Source organism: Spinacia oleracea, chromosome 4 (assembly GCF_020520425.1).
Source record: "Spinacia oleracea cultivar Varoflay chromosome 4, BTI_SOV_V1, whole genome shotgun sequence".
Lineage (NCBI taxonomy): Eukaryota > Viridiplantae > Streptophyta > Magnoliopsida > Caryophyllales > Amaranthaceae > Spinacia > Spinacia oleracea.
The window spans coordinates 32,628,547-32,649,946 of NC_079490.1; the positions used below are offsets into that span (position 1 = coordinate 32,628,547).

General features: G+C 34.1%; 2 protein-coding genes across 2 annotated transcripts; one reads left to right on the forward strand and one right to left on the reverse strand.

Moving 5' to 3' along the window:
• Positions 1-5,862: 5,862 nt before the first annotated feature.
• On the reverse strand, positions 5,863-8,628 carry LOC130471442 (uncharacterized). The gene is made up of 3 exons (XM_056841568.1): positions 8,521-8,628; positions 7,852-7,916; positions 5,863-7,510 (listed from the first exon to the last, which is right to left on the reverse strand). The coding sequence occupies exons 1-3, from the start codon at positions 8,626-8,628 to the stop codon at positions 5,863-5,865; spliced, it is 1,821 nt and encodes a 606-aa protein (XP_056697546.1).
• A 3,621-nt stretch (positions 8,629-12,249) lies between these two features.
• On the forward strand, positions 12,250-13,288 carry LOC130459902 (uncharacterized). The gene is made up of 3 exons (XM_056827526.1): positions 12,250-12,571; positions 12,686-12,739; positions 12,829-13,288. The coding sequence occupies exons 1-3, from the start codon at positions 12,374-12,376 to the stop codon at positions 12,946-12,948; spliced, it is 372 nt and encodes a 123-aa protein (XP_056683504.1). The 5' UTR covers positions 12,250-12,373; the 3' UTR covers positions 12,949-13,288.
• The last annotated feature ends 8,112 nt before the right edge of the window (positions 13,289-21,400 follow it).

Genomic DNA, 21,400 nt, shown 5'->3' on the forward strand with positions numbered 1-21,400 from the left:
TTATGGACCGGTCCTAGGTCTTGCACTTAACTAGGCCAGTCCATGTTGATCTCATCGTTTTCTATTTATTGGGATTTTTGTTGTAGGAAGACAGAAGCCTTCTGTTATGTCAAGCCATGTTCTGTACATTTTTTGTGGTCTTGCTTGTTGGATTTAGAAGACAACATGAATATAAAGTTCTCTAGTATGCTGCTTGTTTCCCTACCTTATGGAGTTATGGGTAATATGGTTGGAGAGGAGAGAGGATTTTTAGAATCAGAATTCATCACTGAGTTTCTTTGTTGCCCTTGTTGGATAGGGTTGTGTTGTTAACCTACTGGTTCTGTAATTAGAAATAATTCTAGACTTGGAAAAACATCTGATTTAAGCTCTTATTAACTAAAGTTTTGTTGGAGTCTTTTTACATACCGCTTCCACTTAAGGTTTTCCGTGTTCCCCAAACATTGAGCATATCTTTGTACTACAGTTATTCTAAATAATCTGTATTTCAGAGTTGGGGAGAGAACTTAAATAAGTACAGTGTGTTTTGTAATTAAACTTAGAGTAAACTCTAAAAGAGAGAAAAGAGTAATTCAACAGAAGTACGGGTGCAATTGTTAGAAGTAATAGTTGTGTTGAATAAAGATTTCTAGTATTTTTCTAAAGTTTGATTGAATCAGTGTCACTTAATTCGGCATTTATAAGCTTGATTTGAAGATCAATAATTATTCTTCTGATCAATTTGTGCACTTACAGGTTTATGAAGAGTCTTTTCCAACATTTCATTAGATTTTTTGGGAGGATTTTTGGGACTATAGTTTCTATGCAATTAATAAAATATGCATTCAATACTTTCTATAGATAAAGCTGGTCTTAATACCTCAAGATGGTCAGCACTAATCGGTTGAGTGTCGTATGTTTCGGGCCAAGGAATACCACCGTTCTCGTGTTGCGGAGAGTAAAGTTGATGGTCTTCATGCTCAAAGGACTGTTCTGAGTGTGATAATGAAACATGGTAGGGCTGAAGTTCTTTCTCTTGCTCTTGAGCTTGAAGTCGAGTGTCTGGAAGAGGACTTATGACACCTTGACATCCCTGATGAGTACCTCCAGCAAGTAATTGGGTAAAAGAACCAATAGGTTGGGCACCACTCGACCATTGAGTTCCAAGCTCAAGGGAATGTTCTGATTGCGGCCATGAAACATGGAAGGGTTGTTCTGACTGCGGTAATGAAACATGGTAGGGCTGAAGTTCTTTCTCTTGCTCTTGCGCTTGAAGTCGAGTGTCTAGAAGAGGACTTGTGATACCTTGGCCTCCGTGATGTGTACCTCCAGCAAGTAGTTCGGTAAAAGAACCAATAGGTTGTGCACCACTCAACCATTGAGTTCCAAAACTGCCAGATTGGCCACTCCCTTGACCAATGGAACCACCAGATTGTCCCCTAGCACCACAAGCTATCAATTGCTTCAACTTCTCCTGTGCCTCGGCTTGGTTTTGGCCTGACATTAAATAAGATATTAAGAGATTTTGTTGGTTTCTCATCATTTCCATCTCTGTCCTCATACCAGTGAGTTCGGCACGCAATTGGCTAGGTGGTGTTGGTTTGGCAAACCCAAAATACTGCTTATTTGTGATACCTGATCCAACGCCCCTTACACTTCCACCATGCTCCGGCTTCTTTATTGCCCCTGCCAAAATATCATCACGGCGGCTCTTGAAAGAAATTTCACCTCTTTCAGCTTGAGCTTTCAGTGCATACTGAAATCAACAATGAGCAACCAATCTATTTAGCTATACGATAGCAACACAAGTTTACATATATGATTGAAAAAAAGGATATATACAAATCGTTACAATTTTTTCAGCAGTCTCTTGATCGATTGGATTCTTAAAGGTATATTTTCCATCTTTGAAATGTGAATGAGCTCGCAACCAAGTCTCATGTCGAGGCACCTGATCGACATGAATCCCTTTTTTCATAAATTCTTTTGCCTGACAAAAAAAACACGCAGCGTATAATTAATTATATATGCACTAAGAGGTTGGATTATATTGAACTTGAACAATAGTGTAAATGCTAATTGCTAATCACTGGACATTAAAGCAGCCTAAAACACAGATCTGAAGCTTTCTGTCTTAGAATGAAGACTAAACAAACTTTTACTAGATCAGGATAAGGCGGCCTCTGAACTTTACAGTGAACCGTTGGGTGTTCAGTAACTGAAGATTCAACTGTTTGATGTTTTGTTACTAGATTTGTTCCCCTGTAACTGTTACTAGATCAGGATACCCTTAGTTTTACACCCTAACCTGAGAATTTTACGATCAAAATGATGTACAGAGCTCAGAAATAGACAGTACATAAGACCCAATGGAATCATTTTGTTCATAATTATTTACCAACTTTGATTAAATTCCTCCACAAAGTAGCTAGGAAGAAAACTTACTATCTGGTCTTGATAGTATTGGTACCCTAGAGGGCCTCCACAGTAGCTTGAAGTCTTCAGCATTGACCTTGCTCGACTATCTTCACTCACCTCCTATAAAATAAACCAGGTCAAAGTTAGTAGACGCAAATTGTTTTACAACAACTAACATCATAACCAGTGGCAGGTGTTGATATAATTTAATTTAAAAGCAGAGTACTCCATATTACAGTAGATATCTTATTTAATAAGACATTTTATTTTACTCACATTTTGGTCTGAATTAGCATTGTACTTGGTTTGATGTTAGAGCAAGAAATATTAGTAGAATCTAACAGCAAGTACAGTGGAGCAAATGATGGTGTGGCTATAGGTAAACCTGGTGGACTAATGCCGCCACTGATCGTAAAAAGATAATAAACCAATACCTTGAACTTTTCAGAAGTACTCTGTGCAACAAATTTATTCCAAATTTCTTGAGTTAGCCAAGGATATTTCCAATCCGGTGGCCTTGCTCTCAACCTTCCAGATTTATGGTACAACCATTTCTTCCTTAATCTGGTCTTGTATGCTCTCCATCTGTCATCAGCTTGCTGCAAGATATACTTTTTACGCTCTTCTAACACAATGAATCCCTTTTGCATCAATAATCATTATTATTAAAAACATACAGTAACAAGCAATGTAATAATAAAATTATTCAAAGTTACTTATTGTGTACAAATATACTTACTTTTATGCACTCGTACAATCCATCTAATGTTTCTTTTGGAACATCGTTCCACCTCTCATATGTTATGCATACTCTCTCCCGAGTCACTACACCAATGTAAGTCGTAAAACTGAGCTTGTATTCCCCGCATGGTATACCCGAAAGTGGATCCCATTCTAAAGGGATTTTGGTCCCATTTTTAATAGCTATTCCAACCGCATTAACTACTGTACGACCCCTCTCATCCTCACGTCTAACCTGTTCTGCATCAGAATCATCCTCGTCAGTAAGATCGCCTTGAGGTGGGGGCATTTTCCTTTTCGTTCTCGCCATAAACCTTCAAAAATTCAATGTTGTAAGTTAATAAGCTATATAATTAAAACTAATAAAGAGAAATGCAGTGATAAAACTACATAATTATTAGATCAATATTAAAACTACATAAACCTAAAAAGATAGCAATATTATAAGTTAATAAGCTACTTAATCAATAGTATATTGAAATTTGGCAATATATACTGTGGTATAAATGTGTATTCTAAAGAATCATTTATTTCATGTAATCAACACTCCTACTATGCAGTCAGCTTCATGTTATAATACTTTGTTGACGAATTTTATTTTTCAGATTTGTGCGTTATCAGTCCTTCAGGCTGAGTGTTTGACTGTTCTGTAGGGGCTTACGTGCATGGTGGTCATCTGTTGGACTATTCGGCATTGGGAAACTAGTGGTGAGCCTGAGATTATTTCAGTAATAGATGATGTAATAGGCTAGCTAAGTCTCTAGACAGTTGTTATATTATGAAAACTAGTAGAGCCACTGTCCAGGAAGACCATAATCAACCTTACAGTGACAGTAGGGAAGGAAGGGCATTAGCTGATGGTGGTTTTTGCTGTCTAAAACTAAAACACATAGATGATCTTTATCCAATACTTACCATGCGTACAAATAGAAATAAACCATAACAGACTCTATACTAGAAACTAGAAATTGAGTTTGAGTTTGTTATGTCTGTAACTCTATACCAGGTTCAGTGATCTAATTAGGTACATCATCTAATCTCATTATTTCGAACCATATACATTGCAGGTATACATTCATACATGCTGACCAATCATCACAAAATATAATGTCCACCAGCAGCTCAAACACACAAATACACAATCATGCAACGGAAGAATTAGATGTATCTAGCAGATAATTGAAGGGAAGTTTCATGCACTGACACTCTATATAATTAAAACTAATAAAGAGAGATGCAGATAATAGTTCTTATGTTTGCACCTCATTTCTCTTTCCGTCGACGCTTCCGTGATGCACCCTCATTACTAGTGTCATCAACCCATGTTCCTTCACTATGGTCATCACGTATATATGTTACTGAATTATCTCCATAATCGTTGATGACATCTTGGACTTGTACCCCATTAGTGAAATGGATTTCCTCTTCTTCAATATCATCATCTTCATGGTAGTTAACAATTTCATCGATTTCAAACCGAGACCTTGGCTTTATAACAGCAGACCTTTTTTGATCGGATGGATCAGTCATGTAGAACACTTGTCTTGCTTGACTAGCCAATATGTAAGGATCTTCCTTATGACCAAGCTTGTCAAAATTAACCAAAGTAAACCCTATATCTTCATAGTCAACTCCGTTGTTGTATCAACCCATTTGCAACCAAAAACTGGTATCACAAAATCATTGTATTGCAACTCAACAATTTTTTCAATGACACTGTAATACCACATTTTACCATGGGCAGGAGAACTATCTTTAGCACTTGCAAAATACATAGCTTCAGCTTCAACAACAACCCCACTATTCTGCATAGTTCTAACTTCATCTTGCTCCTTAGTATAGAATGTGCAACCATTACATACATACCCAGAATAAAAAGAGGCTCTAAAATTGGGTCCTAACGCTAAACTCTTTAGTCGATCAGAAACAACATATAGTGGATCATTAAGCTCTCTCATCACTTTATCTTTCAACCAAGTTCTAAATGAATTGTGATGTTGACTAAGAAGTGATTTATGACTTGTCTTACGATTGAACTGCTTAAGGTGATCAATGTGTTTGTTAATATATGGTGTAACTTCATCCTCGTTAAACAGAACATATGTGTGGGCCTTGTGCCATTCTTCATAAGACAAGTCACGTTTCTTATGACCTATGATCCCCTTTCCCTCCATTCTACCACTATGTCTTGATATTGGAAGCCCAATAATCTTTGCATTTTCTAGATATTGACTACACGATCCAACAAGATCTTCATAGAAGTTCTTTTCAGCAATACAAGTTTCGGGTCTATAGGCATTCTTCACATATCCCTTATAAGTTTTCATTTGCCTTTCAAAGGACCATTGAGCTCTCAAATGAACTGGGCCACAATACCTTATCTCTCTCACCAAGTGAATAGGTAAATGAACCATGATATCAAAAAAAGATGGAGGAAAATACATCTGTAATTGGCAAATAATGATAGCAATTTCTGTTTCCCAATTATCAAAGTCTTTAGGATTAATGACTTTGGCGTACATTGCGTTAAAGAATGAACACAATCTAATAATGGCATATCGAACATTTTTAGGTAAAATTGAGCGAATAGACACTGGCAACAAATATTGCATCAAAATGTGGCAATCATGAGACTTAAGACCCACAAGTTTCAGATTTTCCATCGAAATAAGGTTGCGAAAGTTTGAAGAAAAACCCTCTGGAACTTTCACTCCAGCTAAGGATTCACATAACACTTTTTTTCTCTTTTCGTGACAATGTATAAGCTGCGGGAGGAAGGTATTTCTTGGGTTTTCCCTCAACAACGTGGAGTTCACTTCTAATCCCCATATCCTTCAAGTCATATCGAGCATTTTCACCGTCTTTTGTCTTCCCAGGAACATTCAACAGTGTGTCAATCAAGCTATCACACATATTCTTCTCAATATGCATTATATCTAAACAATGTCTGACAAATAAGCGTTTCCAATAGGGTAAGCGCCAGAAGTCATAACATTTCTTGTACCCCTGCTTAGAAATACCTGCTCTAGATTTCTTCCCAAAGGTTATCTGGATGTCCTTAACCTTTTGAAACACCTCCTCCCCACTCAAGTCTTTTGGACATTTTTTGAATTCTTGTTTCCCATTAAAAGCCTTTTTTTGCTTGCGGTATGGATGATCACAGGGCAAAAACGGACGATGATCAAAGTAAACCATCTTCTTAGAATTCTTTAGCCACTTTCCCTTCATACGATCCTCACATATGGGACAAGCAGTTTTCCCTTTCACAGTATACCCAGAAACATTACCATATGCCGGAAAATCTTGGATGGTGCAAAACAACATTGCTCTCAGATTAAAGGTCTCATTTTGATGCGCATCAAAAACTTTGACTCCTTTTTCCCATAATATCTTCAAATCATCAATGAGGGGAGCCAAGTACACATCAATGTCATTTCCCGGTTGTTTTGGCCCGGAAATTAACAATGTAAGCATCATGTACTTTCTTTTCATGCACAACGAAGGTGGTAGGTTGTAAGTAACCAAAATCACTGGCCAAGTACTATGCATGCTACTAAGAGAACCAAATGGATTCATACCATCAGTTGAAAGTGCAAGGCGTAGGTTCCGTTTTTCTTTACGAAACTCGGGGTATTTTCCATTAATAAACCTCCACTGCGGGGAGTCAGCTGGATGTCTTAATAAGCCATCTTTGTTCCGCCCATAAAAATTCCATGTCAACTTTTGTGCATCATCCGCATTTGAAAAAAGACGTTTAAATTTTGGAACTATGGGAAAATACCACAAAACCTTCGGCACTCCTTCATTCTCCTTGTATCGCGAGGCATTGCATACTGGGCAATTCTTTAATGATTCACGCTCATTTCGATAGAGTACGCAATCGTTAGGATAAGCATGAATTTTCTCGTATGGCAAGCCCATCGGGATCAATATCTTTTTAGCCTCATATGCACCACTTGCCAAGACATTATCATCAGGAAGCATGTCTTTGAAAACTTCAAGTACTTCATCAAAACATTGATCCGTTAAACCATGACCTGCCTTCACATTATATAATCTAAGTATACTAGATAATCTTGTATACTTGCTGCAACCTGGATATAAGGGTGTTTCGGAATCTTTTAACACCCCCTCAAATGTGGCAGGATTTTCAGCGAACTTATCTTGAGCTGCACGTATCATGTCTCCTAACCTATCACCCTCATTAGCATTAGGGATGTCATTAACATCAGGACCTTCATGAACATCATGAACATCGTTCCCAGAATCACTTGTACGAGTTCCTTCAAAGTTTTTCCCATGCCAAACCCAACGGGTATATGTTCTATCAAAAGTATTCTTGCTCAAATGACCGAGAATTTCATCTATCCGTCTATACAAAAAATTATGGCATTTGAAACAAGGGCATGGTAACCTAGAACGATCTCCGGCATTCTGAACCGCAAAATTGACGAAATCCCTTATTCCAGCTTCATATTGTGGGTCACCCGGTTTTGAATTTGATATCCAACTTCGATCGATCTCTAAGTATTCAAAATATAAAAATTAAAAAAAAAAAAAAAAAAAAAAAAAAAACATTACATGCACACATTCTTACGAATATGCAAGCAGCAAGCAATTTATGCTAGTAAAAATAATTCATCAAATTATTAATTGTTAAATGATTAAAATAAAAAGGAGGAGACTAAGGGATAAGGAATTATATATACTCACCTAATTGAAGCGCGGACACCAATGAAACGAGCAAGTGAACCAAACCAACTAGCAACAAAAGGCTCCTAAAATTGAAAAGAACAAAAAAACGCAAGGTTAAATTTCTAATATTAACTAACGTATGGCCAACATATAAAAACCTGAATTATTTAACACTAAAAGTTATGAGCATGGGAACAGTCTTTTTAACTAGCTTCTGCACAAACTAAAATTCATTACTTATTACTAGAGTGCTTCCTAGATAACCCGCAAAACTGGCCAACTGAATTGTGTTGTCACAATCAGAATACTTGGTCAACAGATACTTGATCTGAATTTTACATACTAGTATACTACTCTTAGCCGCATGAGGATCCCATAATATAAGTTTACTTGGACTGCCTGATACATGCTACGAATTGGAGATCACCTTTGGAAAAATAAAACATATAATAAGCCCTCTAGGCGAAAATACTCCAACTTTAATTTATAACTCTGCTCTATTTGAAAAAACATGATACTAATGACATGATGGTAGCTGACAGCAACTTATGGTAAGAGAAAATCCATAATTTAAGCAAATAAGATAGTCAATTATTATTCCTTCAGCAAGACTGGTAATGGAGGAATGGAGGGAAACTACTGCGCACAGGTACAAACGAGTGCTGCCAAGTGCTAGTAAGATGGTACCAGGGCCTGCTGATAGAAAATGACACTGGTAAGAGTGCACACTGCTGACTGAGTCATTGACATCAGATCAAAGTAGCCGACAGAAGTAGTACGACAGCAAACAAACATGACCGACAGTAAACTAGATGGTAGCACTTTCTAATGGTATAAGGCTGCCGACAGAGGTGTTTAGACTAAGTGTGTATACTGACAGAGAATGATCGGGCTGGTATGACACTTAAATCGCAGCCTACCACATAAAAAGAATTACCAATGAAGCATATTTCAAGAATCAGCAAATCCATTAATAGAGCATATCTAGAGGGTATAGCTAATATAGCACAATAGATTATAGGAGGTTATAAGGCAAGTTATTGAGCTTATAAGACATATTAGGTTATAAGACATACAAAGGCTATTTAAAGGCTATTTCAAGGATATATCAATTATATGAACAAACCGTAGGAGTCAAGGGCGGACCTACATAGACTTATAGGGGCCCAAAGGGACCCCCATTTTTCTAGAAAAAGAAAAACTGATAAATAAGTGACATTAACAGTTAATGTGCGTTAGAATCATCAAAGACAAAATAGCACAGTGGAGCTTCGAACTGTGCGTGAAACTTTACCCCGACTTTGAGGTCTTGAGTTCGAATATGACCTTCGGTATGTTTTTCATTCTTTTTATTTCTCACTTGGCGTGATCTCCTCTTTCTTTCTTGTTTCTTTTTTTTTCTTTTCTTTGTTTTGTTTTGATTTTTAACTATAACAATTTTATCACTTCCTTAATTATATACATAATGGAAATTTAGTACTAGTAGTGGGTTTCTTAACTTTTTTACTTGCCAAATTTGATGCATAAAAATTAGATAGTGCTTAATTGAGTAGGCTTTTAAACGGTATTGGTACTATATTTTTATTTAATAGTTTCTTTGAAAATTTCCAGGACCTAATAAAATAATTCTCCGTAACACAAATGCACAATGCCTCGTAATCGTTGAAAAAAAATTGACAACATTTTACCAGTGTCGTGTATTACATTTTTGGACCCCCTTTAATAAGTTCCTGGATCCGCCACTGGTAGGAGTTGTATTATGTATACTCAAGTCTAAGTTAAGTTAGGTTAAGGAATTCGCTAACGCGAAGCTATTCTATTGATAGGCTAAGCTACAAAGGCAGACTGACTGACTCACCAACTGACTGATCCTTCTTACTAATTGACTGACTGATTTACAGACTAACTGCTCCTTCTTAGTAACTAACTAACTTACTGACTGCTGATAGCAAATGACACTGGTAAGAGTGCACACTGCTTACCGCATTACACGATGACGGAGTCACTGACATCAGACAAAGTAGCCGACAGAAGTAGTACGACAGCAAACAAACATGACAGACAGTAAACTAGCTATAGTAGCACTTTCAAACGGTATAAGGCTGACGACAGAGGTGTTTAGACTAAGTGTGTATACTGGCAGAGAATGATCAGGCTGGTATGACACTTAAATCGCAGCCTACCACATAAAAAGAATTAGCAATGAAGCATATTTCAAGAATCATCAAATCCATTAATAGAGCATATCTAGAGGGTATAGCTAATATAGCACAATAGGTTATAGGAGGTTGTAAGGCAAGTTATTGAGCTTATAAGGCATATTAGGTTATAAGACATACAAAGGCTATTTAAAGGCTATTTAAAGGCTATATCAGTTATATGAACAAACCGTAGGAGATGTATTGTGTATATTCAAGTCTAAGTTAAGTTAGGTTAAGGAATTCGCTAACGCGAAGCTATTCTATTGATAGGCTGAGCTACAAAGGCAGACTGACTGACTGACCGACCTACTGATTGATCTTCTTACTAACTGACTGACTGATTTACAGACTAATTGCTCCTTCTTACTAACTGACTGACTGACCGACCTACTGATTGATCCTTCTTACTAACTGACTGATTGATTTACAGACTAACTGCTCCTTCTTACTAACGGACTGACTTACTGACTGCTCCTTCTTACTAACTGACTTACTGCTCCTTCTTACAGACTGACTCACTTACTGACTTATAAAATCAACCAGACGTAAACAGGCATTCGATCACAACCATCATAAACATACATATAACCACAGGGAGACACAAACAAGAGTGATGTAACCGGGCATTCGATCACAACTTATAATAAATACAATGTAGCATCACATAATCAGAATTTGAGGTAGTGAATAGTGCAGAGAAGAACAATGATTTGACTCAAAGTAATGAGACATTCACATAATGACACAAAAAGGCCAAAGCTAACATAAAAAAAACCAATTACAAATTTGAAGCTTTATCAGAAAATTACAAATTTGAATCTTTATCAGAAAATTATAAATTTGGTGTTCACCCGTTTTTTTTAGCTGAAATTTTCCTAACCCCTGTATTCATTTTTTACAAAAATCGTTCATATCATCATAGAAAAATTAATTTCAAATGAAATTTCAACCAAATTATCACTCAAACACATATTAGGAGAGAAAATTGTAAAATTAAAATAGGGAAAAAGGGTGAGAAGAGGTATTACCTAAAATTACAGGAGCTGACGAACTGGCGGCAGAGACGGAGATTGTACGTGATGGTGGAGACGGTCGTTGCGGTACCGGTGGAAGTTCCAATCAAACCACAAAAGTATAAGAAATTAGAAAGATGGCCAGAGAAGCGAACGAGAAGGAGACGTGTCGACCCTTCGCCGACGGTGGTGCGGTGGTGAATTGCTTTGAGCTCTGTGAATTCGTTTCTTAGGTGAATTGAAGTTATTAGGTTTTACAGGTTTTTTGAGTTCTTGGTGAATTGATAAGCTTGAGAGATCGTGGTTTTAGGAAGAAGTTATTTTGTTTTCTAATACTACGCGGGTAGGAATCGGCGGGAATTGCAGCAATTTTTTTAATTTTCTTTTTAATTTTTTTTTAGGCTAAAAAATTCACAACCTTAATTACATTAAAAATAAAAATGATAATATTTGAAATATATGAGTAGGAGACCGATTTTAAAAGATCTACGGTTTCTTTGATTTTTTTTTTAAATATAATATTATCTAGGAAACCATATATTTCACGTACAAGGTTTCTTATATTTTTTTCTAAGAAACCGCACTTCTAAGATAATTGGTTTCTTCATCTAAGAAACCTAATAAGTGACTTATACGGTGCCCTATCAATGGTTCATTAGCCCATTTTTGTAGTAGTGAATGACTACCACTCCATGTATTAATTGACTAACCATATATACGTACCTAACTAAATCAAATTCATTCTCTAAATAAAAAAAAAGATCAATTTCACTTTCTAAAAGAAAAATTAGATCATATTCCCATTAAAATTGAAATATGGCTAAAAAGAATACTTGTTCTGATGTTGAGAGTGTAAGCATTAGAATATCGTATTCCTATAATTCTTTGTTTGTGTTTATATTTGTATGTTCGCTATACTTTGGTGTTACCTATCAAGGTTTTTGCATGGAAAAATCCATTTGAGACTCCCTAAGAACCTTTTGCATGTCATGAATTAACAGAGTTTAATTGCTTTCCTATTATTGATTATCTCATGTTAATTTATACAATAGTATACATGGATAATTGCCCAACAATATTGGCGTAACGTACTCTTAGAAATAGGGGATTAGTTGACTATTCTAACTCTATTTTATGCGAAATATCCCTTAGAATTACAAGGGAATATTGACTAAATATTTACAAAATATTTCATATTCTATCATGAATAATTGAATCTCCTTAACTAAGTTTAGACATTCTTTCAAAAAAAAGTTTAGACATATATATTTATAAATTATTTTGTATATTTATAAGTTATTTTGTACTGCCTAATAGAATTTTGCGATGGTATTTCTTTTGCAGATCTCAATAGATATTTCACCGGAAAAGTTAATCGAGATCATTCGGTTAAGAATCACAAAGATGGATGAGAGGATGGATGTTGTTTTGGATAAAGCAGACCTCTTGTCAAATAATGAACAAGAAGTTCTAGAAATTTCCGACGACCTTTGCCTTTCTCCCAACATGAGAAAGAGAAAATCGGTAATTTAAGTTCTACTTGATAAATTAATTAGAAAAGAACATTCAACTTCCAAACGAAGTCATCTACAAATCATTAGAGGGTATTATTTTATATTGATTGTTATTCTATGATAGGTGAATAAGTTGATTACTAATCTTGATAAGGGAGAATCATCAACTAGAAAAAGGGTTAGTATTTCCACGTTTCCATTTTCACAAAGGTTATACTGAGCATTCTTTTAATTGATTTTGTTTGATCTACTTATTTTGTTATTTAGAGGGCTATAACACGAACTCCACAAACGGATGTAGCTGGAAAAAAAGAGGTTGTGACATCATTTTACATACAAATAGTTTTATATGTATTGGCATCAGAGGCGTATCTATGGTGTAAATAGGGTAGACAACTGTCTACCCTCTTCAAAAATAATTTGATGCATATAATAACAATGTTAAAATCCTACCTTAGTTGGCAATCTCCTTCAAGCATTGTATATAAGCAACCCGAGTTCAAGACCCATCGAGCAATTTGAGTTTTTTTTTTCTTTTTAATTTCTTTTCCGTTAATGGGTTATAACATATAATCCTCTAGTTTGTCAATGTATTTACTTATTCTGCATTTTATTTATTTAACTTTTAGAAATGAAATTGTAAAAAAAAAAATTACGTAGTACAAAAGATGTATGTTTCTATATTTATATATTTTTAAAAGAATATAATATAAAGATATTTATAACATGCATTACAAATGAAAAAAATTGATAAAAGATATCAATTAGATAAGCAATGATTTTCTAAATAAAAAAAGAATGATGAGATTCTTTAAAATATGGTGAAATTTTTTCGGCAAGAAAAAAAGGAAAATTATCAAGGACTCAATAGGACGTGACATGTGTCATTGGTGTGTCTTTTAGTATATAGTAAAATCCTATTGTCTTATGAAAAATGAATGTGTCGTATCTTTAAAAAAATACATAATAAAATTAATAATTTAAGTAAAGAAATAAGCTGGAATAGGGGTGAAAATAGGAGGAAAAAAAGTTGCAAAAAGAGTAAATATGAGACACTTTTCATAAAGAATTGAAAGAAAAAAATAATTGGCAAATTGTTACCTTATATTGAAAATAAATATGAGTACACTAATTTCAAGGAATATAAGTTTAGATAAATTTAGGTAACTTAAGGCTTTGTCTTATTCGACTTCTTTTCTCTGAACTTATATTATCTCAACTTGTTTTATCTGGAAAAAACTTATTTTGACTGAAATAAACATATTTGTGTGTTAAAGTGTCTGAAAAAAACTTATTTTTTTTAATTATTTGTTTAGGAAAAATTAAATAAATTGGTGTTGATGAACTCATTTTCGAAATATATTTTATTTTATTAACTTTTCTGTAAATGATTATTTATTATGAAAATTATTACATAAAATATTTACGGAGTAGTAATAATCGTGCGTTGCACAGGTACTAAACTAGTTTTATTTTACTTCAAACTCCGTATTAACTACTTATTAAAAAAATGTCTACCCTACTTCAAAATCCTGGATACGCCACTGATTGGCATCTATGGTATAATGTTATTAAAAAAAAAAATTACAAGTCCTCGAATTATAGGGTGTGAATATTCCTATTTGTGAAGCTTTTAGGAAATTTGGAACCTTGTGCTCTTGAAATATTACGCTTAATACTTAAGCGTCAAAGTCAAGAAAGCTTTTTCCTAAACCTAAAGGTTAATTTGTCATGTGAGCGAGGCGAAGTCTGTTCTTCTCGATCAACCGTTAAAAAAATCGGTAATTATCACTGTGTACTTTTGGATTTTTATTATTTTAGAATAACAAAATCTTTGATTATGACATGGTCTTATCAGTTTCTAGACATGCACTTACTAGAGAAGAATCTTGGGGGGCATTCGTCTGAAACTACAAAATTGTATATGCCAACTTCATTGAAAAAGTTTGTATTTTCAAATAGTTACAAGTCGGTAACTCCTGCTACCATTTATCAATGGAAAATTGCAATTTTCCAATATATTCCCTTTGGTGTGAAACCTGGAAATATACAAAAGGTGTTCCATACTACAGAGTAGTTCTCCTATCTATAGAGTAGTACAACCGTATTTAATTTATTTGTTCACGTATATTTGTCATATTTTTATCCCAGTGCAAGACCAAGGGCACTGGTTCTTGGTATTGAGACATTTTGGCGAACAAAAGAATTATATCATTGACTCTTCTGGGACTCAGCAGTACATTTAAAGTGGAAAAGTTGGTGAGTCATTAACCCCTATTTGAGGCACGTCTTTTATAATGTATAATGTGGATTTATTTCATATTGAACAGATGCTTACATTATAATTGCATTGTGTTTCTATATAGCTCCAACAAGCCAAAGATTATTTTAAAGAACATTGTCTTATGAAAATGTATTTTGAGAATGTGTTTGAGACCATCATTATTACTGTCTCTATGCAACCAAATTCAAATGAATCCGGGATCTGTGTACTGCAATTTATCGAATCAGATGAAATTGAAGATTTCTCTGGAGTATTGTTCACGGTAACTATAATAATATTCATTCTTGTTTCAGTTTCCCTTACAACTCCAGTGATAAAAGTTTTGTTTCATTTGTTTAGACGGGCAAAATGAGGAAGGATCGCATTGATTACTTTATGAAGTTGTTTAAGAGAAAAATCAACGACTCAGAGATGAATATGGATATCATGGGAACTAATGGTGTTCAACACAATTGTTAATCCCGGAGTGTTTGACTGAATTCAAGCCAGGAGAACGAATTTATATGACGTCCTATTGTAGGTTGTGGCAGTGTTGAATTTAGGTTTTTTTTGTTTGTTTGTTTACGAATACTCCCTCCGTTGTTGCATTGATAGTGGAAGTTGGTGAACAAGAAATTTGACAACTAAGTGTAGATGGAGGTAGTAAAAATCTGGCCGTTGAGATCATTTTCTTAAAATTATCGGGAAGTTGGTGAACAAGAAATGTGACAACCCTTATTATTACTCACGTATTTTATCTATAATTACTTTGAAAGTGCAGAAATATCATCGTTATTATTGGTTTCTACATAACAGTATGGGGAGCCTGGACATGCCTAAGTGTAAGACGAGTCGTTTGAACAACTTAAAATGCTAACCTAGCAAACCCTAAGATTATTCGTGATAAATCATAAAGAACCGGAAATATACTATAGCTTTTAATTCTTATTGGGACATTGGGAATGATATAAATGTTAATGGTATAAGATATGAATACTGGAAAAGTGGGAAAGATACAGATAATGATTTTCGCATACTTAGCAGTTACTATTCATATCCACATTAGTTGTTCGGTTATCTAGTTTGTTGTGAAGATGGGCATGTGACAATAGTTATGGCCGAAAGTAGTAAGTGAAGCGTCCTTGATGATACGCCACCACATTTGGGTGTCTCATTTGGCAGAGAATTGACCTCCGTTTCCATCAATTACTGACTAGCTAGTAATGGTAAAGCTAGTACTAGTATGTTTTTTCCTTAAAAAAATAAAAAATGATGATGTACGTAATTGGGCTTCAAAAACATTTTTTTGACAGTAGATTGGTTGAATGGGAAATTGATAAAAGATATACAAAAAAGAGAGAGAAAGTTAACTCTTCACGTGCCTAAGTTTTTTTTTTCTCTCTCTTTTTTGTGGGCTTTCTTTCATTATTTCACCACAATTTTGGAGCCCATTTTATCATGAAATTCATTAGGCTAATATCATAAAGTGGATATAAAAAGATATAAATAGCGCTTTATGTCCCATGTCAAAATACAATTGGGAGTAATATCATAAAGTAGATATAAAAAGTTATAAATAGCGATTTATGTCCCATATTGAAAGAAATTTTGGAGTAATGTCATAAAGTGGATATAAAAAGTGTTTCACGTCCCACATTGCAAAAAAATTGGGAGTAATATCATAAAGTGGATATAAAAAGTGTTTCACTTACCACATCGAAAAAAATTGGGAGTAATATAATAAAGTGGATATAAAAAGTGTTTCACGTCCCACATCGAAAAATAATTGGGAGTAATATAATAGAGTGGATATAAAAAGTTTTTCATATCCCACATTGAAAGAAAATTGGAACTAATTTTTATAGTGATTATAAAATTATAACCACAGTTCGTTGAATTAATTGGCTAAAACGTCATTTGGAACTAATTCAAAAATCGGACAAATGCTTTGAAACTAATTTGGTGAACCCATCTAAGAATAAAGTTAATTATCTAAAATATATCAATAACAAACTGCTAGCTTAAAACAACTTAAAAAACCAAATTATAGCATGACATTTGTTTTTATATATATATTTAATTTGTGTTTTTCTGGGAGGTCCTATAAGCATTTTAAATTACTGTACAAGATATTAAAAATAAGAACCTTCAACGTGCATTTTTTACAGTGAAATGTCAAAATAGTGTTAAAGGTAATGTCAAAACAGTGTTAAAGGTAATTTAGACGATTCTTAAATACGTTTGATGTTCAGAAATATTTTACAAACACATGTGGCATTACTTTCATATGCTCACAATTAATTATTTTCACCAGTTTTAAAATGTAATGTTAGAAAAAAAATTGATTATTTTCACACTCACATGACAAATAAAATAAATCACTTAATATTCTTTGAAGGTATAAAATTTAGGCACAACAAGTTTAAAACACTAGGATTTTCTAACCTTATCTATTAACTCATGTTACATTGCACATCTTAATTGATTGCTTTTATAAGTTTTCTTAATTCCTACCAGAAGCTATGTTAGCAATGTGGGATAACTCATTTTGTCAACTTAATAAATACCTTTTCTGTGGCACTTATCTTGTTTTTCGATGTGGGATGTCTCCATTACCTAAAGTAGACTAATGAGTTTAAAAAAAATCTTCTTCTTGTTTTCCCTTGGGGAGTAGCTATGCTAATAAAAAATGTTCAGGTTGAAGATGACCCGATTAATAAAAAATGCTTACCCCATATGATTGACGTGAGGGCTACAAGCTACATTTTTAAACCTTATACTACGTATCTACACTATATATTAAAAAGCATTTATATTACGGTCTATCCTCCCCATGGAACTCTGCTAAACATTTTCATTATGTGTGATTCACATACATATATACTTACACATACAAATTAAAACATGGTTAGCGTAGAAATCCAACCCATGACCTCAAGTTTCAACAATAAAGACTTTACCATTGGGTTATACTAAATTACGTGTGATCTTTTCAACAGAGAATATATACATAGGAAAATTTAATCAAAGAATTACTCAGTCATAAGTTTCATATAAAGTCATAACCGTAAATCATAATACATGTAATAACTCGAGGCGTAAGCAAGCCCAAAAACTAGTTATACAATTTATTATAAGTCTTCCCACCACTCAAAAAGTAAGAATCCGCTTGCTAATTAAGACACTAATTACATCTAACTTCAAGCTTACACTATATTCCTGCATAAACTACTCCTCCATTTTCCTTGATCATCATTCAAACATACAAAATCATCCGCTTTTATTTTTTCAAACCCAACAAATAAATGTTACATCACTTTCATTTAAACATTACATAATCGGCGACTTTACTTAAACACAATTTGTTCTATAGAATCGTAACTCTGTAATCTTTATATAATCAACCATAGAATAATTTTTTATTATTCACATGAGTTAATTGCTTTATCGATAATTGACTTCCACAGAGTTGATAAATGTCCATGCCTTATCCCTAGTTTTTAACTTGTGTACTTTCATATTAGCAGTAGGATATGTAGTTTCCACGATCGAGGTTCTTTACTTGGATTGTCCAACTCTTAAGGATACTACATACATTTTTATTTTTAATTGTCTCACCTCAAACATAATTAATATGGCACATTTTTTTAGTTGTGCATGCCCAAAATTTTAGGGTAAAATAAACATTTACACTATATTAGGTATTACGACCTTCCTATTTTTCAAAATTAAAATATTTATTTGAATGATGGTAATATTAGGACTTTCATATTATGATCATTTAAGCAAGAAAAAAAATCTGCATTCAAAAATTAAAAGGTCTTAAATATGTTGTATAAATCTCCTATTTTTTAAAAAAGAAAAAGAAATGCATTTGGATATGTATCTACTACATATTATAGTACTATATTCATTATTTATGTTTTTTGAAAATAAAAGGTTATACAGGTATTGTACAACTCTCGTATTTTACAAAAAAAACAAGGTATTTAAATATATACTTCCTCCGTCTTTTAATACTCGCAACGTTTGGACTTTTGCCACTATTCATATAATCTACTTTGACTATTCGTAGTGTTTTTTATTTAAGATAAAACATAGTCATGTGAGATCTTGTTAGATTTGTCTCAATGTGTATTTTCAAAATATCAACTTTTTATAATTTTTGCATAAATAGAATTTAAGATATAAATGATCAAAGTTGTGCATCGGCATGCGTGAAACTAACAAACGTTGCGAGTATTAAAAGACGGGGGAAGTATTTAATAGGTCTAATACAAAGTACAATACATATTTTTAGTATTTCGGTTTTCTGAAATAGAGGTGGTATATATTTCATATAAATCAAGTATTATACATAAGTTTCTAATACGGAGTAGAATACAAATATTAGTATTTTTGATATTGTATTTAAAGAAAAAAAATCAAAAGATATATTCTTGTAAACCGGTACTGGAAAAAAAAATCTTCATCTAACCGTTTTTCTTAATTAAAAAATAAAAAATAATTAAAGGGATTCATGTAACCGTATTTTTAAAATAATAATAAAAAAAAAGCTTCAAGTTGCAACAATGGTGCCATGATTCACGTAACCATGTTTCTTAAATAAAAAAGAAAGAAAATTAAAAGTATTAGGAATTATAATGTATATAGAATTCCTAGTGTTATGTATAGTTTCCTATTATTAATAGGTTTATGTTTTAGGAGTTTGTGGTGTTAGGGTTGTGTAACCGTGTAATATATATACGTCAATAATAGGCTAAGCCGTTTTCTCCTAACCTACTCCGAGTTTAACATGGTATCACAGCCTCTCTAAGAGATTTATTTCGATCCTTTGTCTAAACACAACCCTAAAGATTTTTTTTTCTTCAGCATATTCTATTGAGAGAATTCGTGACTTCAATTATTCGATCAAGTTATTAATTTTGATCATCTCTACGCAAATATTATCGGAGAAGTAGTGTACCTTGTCCGTTGGTTTGCGCAATATCACACAGGAGTGTACCTGCATGTTGGTGCTTCACGTTATCATACCACCGACAAATATACAAATTGTTACGAGTGTACCGTAGCAACACCAATATCACCCACCTGACAATTTAATTTGTCAATTTTTTATGGTCTCGTAGTGTAACAATACGACAGCATCAATTTTCAACTTGTCTTCCAAATCGGTAATTCAACTCTTAGGATGATTAAAATTTTGTTTGTTTTCTAACAAATTTTATAATGGTTGAAGGAGAGAAGCCGGGTAACACTGGTCTTGCTCGTTATGAGCCATTCTCAGATTATTATCTTCATCTGAGTGAAGGTACGCACTTGGTAATCAGTCATATCTTGCTTACGGCCGACAATTATGAGGAGTGGTCTAGATCTCTTCGTAATAATCTTCGAGCAAAAAGCAAACTTGGGTTCATCGATGGGTCTATTACTATGCCAGATGAGGAATCTCCTGATTTTCGACAGTGGGGTATTGTTAATTCTACTATTGTTGCTTGAATTTATAATACTCTTGATGCTAGTGTTCGATCTAATATTACTTTTCCTGATGATGCTAAAATTTTGTGGGATGATTTGAAGCATACATATTCTCTTGGTAATGGTCCTCGTATTCTCAAAATAAAACATGCTATTTCTGATTGTAAACAAAGGGGTAGGCATGTTGCTATTTGTTATGGTGAATTAAATAAGTATCAAAATTTATTGTCTAGTTACTCCAAATTGTCTGCTTGTACTTGTTCTGCTGCGAGTGAATATACTAAAATTCGAGATACTGAGATGTTGCATCAGTTTTGTATTGGTCTTGATTCAAAGAAATTTGGTATTGTTGTTTCTACATTGTTAATGAGTGATCCCCTGCCCAATATGAATGCTGCTTACGCTAAGATTATTGCTGATGAACGTAAACAAGCTATGTCTGAGGCCAATGAGGTCTCTCGTACTGAGGCGGTTGGTTTTACTGCCAGTGGTACGACATCTGGTCGTACAACAGAAAGGAAGGAATGTAATCATTGTGGCAAATTTTGCCACATTAAGGAGACATGTTATGAGCTTCACGGATATCCTGAGGGTGCTCGAGGGGGTCGCACTACTGGCCGAGGTGGTCGAGGTGGCCGAGGTGGTAGGTATAATGGAAGTGGCCGCGGTGGCTTCACAGCCAATGTTGGCGCTGACATAAGGGTTGGTGCCCATGAGCACGTATCCCAGGCAGATTGTGGGAGTGTACCCACTATCACAGATGCTCAATGGCAGGAACTTATGGTTGCTATAAAGGGTTCCAAGGCTTCTACTTCGTTAGATGCTAACAAACTTGGTACGTTTAATTCCGTTGAGTGGATTATTGACTCAGGATGCTCGAATCACATGTCTGGTAATATTGATCTGTTTACATAATTGTTTAATATTTCGTCGTCTGTTGGTCTGCCCAATGGAAAAAGTACTACTGCTATAAAGGAGGGAAATTTTATTTTGTCTGATAATTTAATTTTAGATAATGTCCTATTTGTTCCTGCTCTTACTTGCAATTTAATGTTTGTGTCTCAATTATTAGAGAAACAAAAATTTATTGTTATGTTC